At 39.0% G+C, this 7,493-nt stretch overlaps 1 protein-coding gene across 1 annotated transcript in view; it reads left to right on the forward strand.

The window, feature by feature from the left end:
- Positions 1-3,246, forward strand: part of Zfp37 (ZFP37 zinc finger protein) — a 91,202-nt gene extending 87,956 nt beyond the window's left edge. Inside the window, 3 exon segments of the mRNA XM_032903388.1 lie at positions 1,448-2,242; positions 2,245-2,476; positions 2,478-3,246. Coding sequence (XP_032759279.1) covers positions 1,448-2,242; positions 2,245-2,476; positions 2,478-2,973 — 1,523 coding nt within the window. The 3' untranslated portion in view covers positions 2,974-3,246.
- The last annotated feature ends 4,247 nt before the right edge of the window (positions 3,247-7,493 follow it).

Below are 7,493 nucleotides of genomic sequence, written 5' to 3' on the forward strand. Positions count from 1 at the left end.
GAAAGAGCGGCTCCAGTTCAGCTTTTCTGGACTCCCCCTTCTATACTATACAGATTTCCGCCAAACATTCTCTCTCTCTCTCTCTCTCTCTCTCTCTCTCTCTCATGAATTTCTATTATGTAGCCCTGACTGGTCTGGAACTCTGCCTCATGAATGCTGCCACCATAGTTTACCCCAAACCAGGATCTCCTAAATGCCCTCCATAAAAGTGAGAATTCCAGCCATCCATTCAGATGCTCTGATTTTCTCCATATAAACTGGAGTGGCTATTCACTCTTACCTATGTTTCTCTTTAAATGTCTAAAACTCTTACCTCAGATGATTTCTCCATTCCATTTCTATGCAGAGAGCTGGAAAGGGAGTAGGCTGAGAGAAGAAGAGCGTTTCTAAATGTACATTTTTGAATTGGGCAATTTGTAGGAAAAAGAACATGAGTAAGTGTTCGGGCCATGAATCAAGTTGAAATTGGCCATCACCTGTTGGAATGGTGACAGGATCAAAAATGCATTCCACAATTCACTGGGGAAAACATTGGACACCCTGTAAATGCAGATTGGCAAAATCTCCCAAGTGAGTTGCTAGGAACTTGACTTTGCAAAGCATCAGGGAACTTAGAGGAACCATGGGTCATTGGTTGATTGGTAAGAATGTCATGGCATTGCTCATGGAAGAGAAGGGAGGATGCAGTAGCCAATAGCGCCCCAGTGTCTGCTGTCCTCAGTTCTCATGGTAGATGTGTTCTGTTTTTTAGTTTATTTTAGGTAGCCTTAGTAAAAATAGAGGATTTGTGAAGAGGCAAAAAGTACACCTCTTACAATCAGGTAAGAGACTTTAGCCAGACTCCCAGGAACAAGAACTGGCAACAGAGTCCTGAGGATGTGAAACTATTCACACTATGTTCTTGAGAACAAGTAGTCCTACATTTCTGCTTCTTTCTGTGCGTGGGTAAGTAGGATAAGTATGGCTTTTATAACACTTACATCATGGCATCCTAAATTTAACCACAGTGGGGAGACTAGTAATGCTTTGCTATGTAGCCCTGGCTGACCTCAAACTTATGAAAAGGTATCATCTTGTTTCAGCCTCCCGTGTACTGGGAATAATAGGCATGTGCCACCATACCTGGAATAACCACAAATCTGTTTTTTAACTTAATGCATTGTTTGTTCAATATTCCTTGTGTGTATCTCATCTTCTACCCTAAGGTTACAAGACCTGTTTCTAAGCAGCCAACTCTTTCAGTGGTCTTTTCCCTGGTTTACTGTAGCTTTCTTTCCATTGGGTCCAAGAAGACAGAGACATTCCTTCCTGACACTTATTTTATTATTGGGATGTTAGGGTGGTACATATTCAACCCCAACCAAGGAGGGCATCTCTTTAGGAAACTTATGAAGAAGTTCAGTGGGGGTGGGAAACTCACAAGAATCTCTCATCAATTATACTTTAGAGGTCCAACAAGATGGTGTGCAGATGGAGGGGAAGCAAAAATTTCAAAGGAAACTCACTACAGAAGTGACATTCAGGAAGAAAAGTTCAAACAGGAAGAAAAGCAGTGAGTGTACATTGTTGGAGAAGAAAAATGTCCATTCAAAACACGATCCTTCTGAAAAAAGATTGCATAAATCCAATTTGTATGGGAAGAACTTGAATCAGAATTTAGACTTACCCAGTCAGATTAAAATCTCTGCGAAAAAGAAACCCGATACAGCTAACGAATATAGGAAATCACTCAGCCATTCTGCATCCGATGTGAACAGAGATGAGATTTTAACTAGAAAGAAATGTGACAAGTCACCCAACAATAAATTGTTTGGTAAAGGTGACAAAAATCAAATAGGCAAGAAATGTGAGAAAGTATGCTGTCATAGCACGTCCCATACCAAGGAAGACAAAATTCAGATCGGGGAGAAATGGAAATCACCCTGCCGTAGTCCATCTAAACCCGACAATGCTCCGGGCTCTGGGAAACCTTATGAATGTAATCAATGCAGGAAGGTCCTCAGCCATAAACAGGGGCTCCTTGACCATCAAAGAACTCATAACGGAGAGAAACCATATGAATGTAACGAATGCGGGATAGCTTTCAGCCAAAAGTCCCACCTTGTCGTACACCAGAGAACTCACACTGGGGAAAAGCCATACGAGTGTGTCCAGTGTGGCGAAGCCCACGGTCACAAACATGCCCTCACTGACCACCTGAGAATCCATACCAGAGAAAAGCCCTACAAATGTAACGAATATGGCAAAACCTTATGCAACAGATAAAATCTCACACGGGCGAGAAGCCGTACGAGTGTAAGGAATGTGGCAAATCCTTCAGATATAATTCATCTCTCACTGAACACATGAGAACACACACGGGCAAAATACCCTATGAATGTAATGAATGTGGCAAAGCTTTTAAGTATGGCTCATCCCTGAATAAACACATGCGAATTCATACACTTGAGAAGCCATTTGAATGTACTGAGTGTGGGAACTTTTAGCAAAATGTCACACCTAGTTATACATCAGAGAATTCACACGAAGGAGAAACCTTATAAATGTAAGGAGTGTGGCAAAGCCTTTGGACATAGCTCATCTCTTACCTACCATCTGAGAACTCACACCGGGGATTGCCCCTTTGAATGTAATCAATGTGGTAAGTCCTTTAAGCAAATTGAGGGTCTTACTCATCACCAGAGAATTCATACAGGAGAGAAACCCTATGAGTGTGTCGAATGTGGAAAAGCCTTTAGTCAGAAGTCACGCCTCATTGCACATCAGAGCACTCATACAGGGGAGAAGCCATTTGAATGTTATGAGTGTGGAAAAGCCTTCAATGCAAAATCACAACTTGTTATTCATCAGAGATCACACACTGGAGAGAAACCCTATGAGTGTGTTGAATGTGGTAAAGCCTTCAAACAAAATGCTTCTCTTACCAAACATATGAAAATTCACTCGGAAGAGCAATCTCAGGAGGAAGATTAATGTGGGAACTCTGACATCTGACTGGTTTGGTATTGTTTAACCTTCAAGGTGGTCTCAGTTTGATGATGTTAGAGTCTTTTTTTAAGCGTATGAATCTTTACATGAGATCATTAGATGGTAATAAAGTTTAAACTTCATCCTAAACTTTTCCAGGAAATACTGTGTTTTTACACCTGTTACAAATTGTCTCCATATTTAGATTAAAACAGGAAACTCTTAAAATTGTGAACAAGGAGATGAGGAGATAGCGTAATTAGTAAAAGCTTGTTAAGTGGTATATGAATCCCATCCCCAGGACCACGTCAAAATCTAGATGTGCTGCTGTGCTCTTGCAACCTCATAATTGGGAAAGTTGAGACAGGAGAATCCCTGAGACTACCTGGCCAACCAGACTTGCGCCATATGTCAGAGGGAAAAACTTTTAAAGACAGGGTACAGTACTCCTGAGAAACGGTACTCATGTTGACACACACACACACACACACACACACACACACACACACACACACGGGCTCATTTGTGAAAATGTTAATTAGGGCAAGAAACGATAAAATAAAATAATTCATGAACTTTTTAGGCGTGTGCTTGGTCACCACAATTAGTATTTAATTTGCATTTATGCTTACTGCATACTAGGGCCTGTGTAAAATACAGGTGAGGGTACCCTCTGGTATTGTCTGGCTTTCTTTGTTAATGTCTTTGTTAGCTTCTGAAGTAATAGAAAACTTTGGGGAGTTGTTTTGTTTTGTTTTGTTTGAGACAGAATCTTACCATATAGTCCTGGCTAGCCTGGAAATTGTTACTAGTAGACTGGGCTGGCCTTGAACTCACAGAGATGTGCCTGTCTCTGCCTCCCAAGTGCTAGAATTAAAGAATTCAATAGAAAACTTTGAGGGATTTTGTCTAGACATTGTTAATAAGAGTTGAATAAAAATGTGGAAAACAGCTGGGAATGTGTTGTAGTGAATGCTACTTGTTATATCGTTTAAGTACAGAAATCAGATTGTTGAACAGTGTAAATAGTATGTTCTCACTGTGGACAAAGACTGTGTATGTGTGTCTGTCTTTTTATGCCTCTGTGTACATATATATGCATTTATACCGATATATTTGTATATGAATATGTTGTTGTAAAAATATAGAAATAAAAAAAGTATGGATGTCTTTTACCCCGTTATGTCTGCACCGCGGTGCCCCAACATATCTGCTAGGTATCTTGGCAGAAACACATCCTAGCCGCACACTTTCTTACACTCAAACCCTCACATAAAAGAACACACAACACAACAATCTTTGACCCAATTGGTAAGTAATAATTACCCACTTAAACATACAAAGCCAGTACCATCCATATCTAGAACATTAATAACAACCTGCAAATGACACAGAGCAGAATCTTAACATCACCTGCCATCTTGTCCTGCCACGGCTTCTCTCCCTCTCTCCCTCCTGTCTCTTCCTCTCTCCCTCAGTCTCCTCCTCTTACTTCAAACTTCTCTCCTGCCCATCCTTCCTTCTCCTCCAATGACAGGCCTCCTTCTATCCTGTACCTGCCCCTCACCAGTACTTTACAAATTCAATGGAGAGGTGGTTCTGGTGAAGTCACCTGAGTTCTGAGTCCTTGATTAGGCAGCTGTCCTTGGGTCAGTGGAATTAGCATTAAAAATACAGTAACCAGGAAAAACCACAACATTTCACCTTTTGTCCAGTTAAAAAAGCCTTTTCTTATATATTGAGTACAATTACCATTCTACAATTTATAAAAGCATTTGATATACTCAACACCCAGTCCATCACTATATCAGTTAAACAAAACATTCCATTCCATTTCCAGCTTAAGAAAAGGCTTAAAAATCTATATCTTGGCTAGCTTGTATACTGCACTGATAACTATCAATAAAATATGTATATTTAAGTTAAACAGCCTGGATAGGATATTTAATGTCTTCAACCCCGTCAGAAATCTGGGAATGACCAAATATCTATACACAAAGGAAGCCTAACACAGCTTCCAGAACTGAGAGGTTGTAGAGACAAATCTCCACTAGCACAGTCCCCTGTTAGCAACATGTGAGCTCAAGACTTCAGCCTTCTGGCTCAAAATCAACTAACAGACTCTTGAAATGCAGATTTTGAAGAGCTGATTGCCCTGTTTTGGCAGAGTTTATCAGTCAACTATACTGCATAATTTGTCCTTTTCTGGACAGTATTAGTCTGCAGATGAAACATGCAGATTTGTCTAGTGGCTGCCTAGCCACAAAGTATTGCCTCACCTGGAGGTAGAGATGTTCACAATCTTCATTAAATCCACCAAAGGGTAACTGTTAGGAGCAGATATGTCTCAACAAAAGATAAATAACTTTAAATCTCAAATTTTGTGGATTTCTGACGTTTTTGAAAATCATCTATCTATATAAGACAATCTGGACTGTTGTCCCCATATCCTAAATTTTATCTTGAAAGTACTCTCACAAACTCAGAGCCATGACTTTGCTATTTGAATCTTAACTCCACAGGTGTAATCAACTCAGAAGTTTGTAATGACAACAATAGAAGGACTGGCTCTAAACCTTGTACTTTTAAACTTAATTTATCCAAATGAGATTGTGACTGCACAATTCAATCTAGCTAATTCCTCCCTGTTAAATTACAAGCAATTTTAAATTCCTCATAAAACAATTTTAGAATAACCACTTTCAGCCCCCCAAAGTCCAGGGAATTGGGCGACGACTCCTCCATAACTTCTTTAAGCTGACACATGGGCGTTGAGATATCCTTAGGGGGTAGGGGGAAGGAAGAATGAAGCAAATGCTGTAGCAGGATGTGTTCTGACTAGACCCAGCTGAAAGTCCTTGAGACCAGGAATCCAAGTAGGCACACTCTGTAAAATACAACTCTCAAGACAAAAGTTTAGAATTGAGATATCTTTTTGTTTGATTCTCCTGAATAAATTTTTCAGACAGTCTACCTCTATCAAATCTGATCAGTATGACTCTGTGAGGTTTCCACAGCCTAATCACACTTTTAAAAAAACACAAAGACAAAATCTTCTCCCAAAATACTGTGTTCCTTAGTCTGAAACCAGAAAAGCTTGTATCTTGCACTCTCTCCCAGGTAATAATAAACCATAAAACTAAAAGTCACACCCATCATGAAGACTAAACAATTTTTTAAAAAGGAAGTAAGCTAAACAATGAGCCTGATAGGCTTTTGTACTCTGTGATATCAGGAAATTAACCCAAAATTCCTGTGGAGCCCACGTTAAGAGAATCTGAGCTTCCTGTGGTGGTAGATATCAAAAGTAACCACAAACCCTTGCTAGCCGGCATCAACGAGCCATATGGCCTTTAGCGGGGTAATTCATAAAACAAACCAAATACCTTTTATCAATTCCAGTATCAATAAGCAACACATCAGACGAGGACATTAGCCCAAAATATCTCAATTTTTAAAACTCTCTACCCGGAGACACAGATTTTTATTTATCCTTAATAACTTCTGTAATATATGCCTGCATTCACTCTCCCTGGTGTTACAGGCATTAATCACAACTCTCTACTTGAAGGTAGTGATTAGTTTTTCCCTATCTAAGTTCCGAACCATAGATGAAAATCACCACATGATTCGGATAATCTCTTTACTCTCCTTAAAACAAACTTAAACAGCTTCTATCAATTCTAATACAATAAACAACTTAAAGCTCCAGAATTTAACCCAAAATATATCCATCTATTACATTTCTACCGAACCACAGATTTTCTTTAACTTATATGCTTCTAAAATATATGCCTGCATTCACTCTCCCTGGTGTTACAGACATTAATCACAACTCTCTACTTCGAGGTAGTGATTAATTTTTCCCTAAGTTCTGAACAGCTGGCAATGAGTTGTAGTGAATGCTACTTGTTATATCGTTTAAGTAAAGAAATCAGATTTTTGAACAGTGTATATAGTATGTTCTCACTGTGGACAAAGACTGTGTATGTGTGTCTGTCTTTATATGCCTCTGTGTACATGTATATGCATTTATACCGATATATTTGTATATGAATAGACTTGGTTTTTTAACCTAGAAGAAAATAGGGGCTACCACTGAACACAGGAGTGCAGCATGGATGTCTGACATTTTTATCATGTACATGAGACTTATTCAAATATATATCACATTAAAATACTTTTATATGTACAAATTAACACAGTTTAAAAATACAGCCGAGTCTATTCCACAGTGTTATTTGACAAAGTGACCTGAGATTTCTATACTCATTTATGAACAACGAGTTTGAAGTATGGCATTAAACCTTGATATTCATGAAGACTTTCTTGAAGAACACAGATTTTGTTAACATGACTCATAACTGTAACTACTTTATTTCTCTTGTTTGCTATTAAAAAATAAAGATGGATTCTTGTTGCAGATGAGTTTTTGTTTCATATTCAGAATGCTAATTCCCAAGTGTCTTAGCCGAGGATTTCAGCTGTATTGCGACAAATGCCTCCACACCCTGTCCTTACCCAGT

The sequence above is a fragment of the Rattus rattus genome, chromosome 1 (genome assembly GCF_011064425.1).
Source record: "Rattus rattus isolate New Zealand chromosome 1, Rrattus_CSIRO_v1, whole genome shotgun sequence".
Classification (NCBI taxonomy): domain Eukaryota; kingdom Metazoa; phylum Chordata; class Mammalia; order Rodentia; family Muridae; genus Rattus; species Rattus rattus.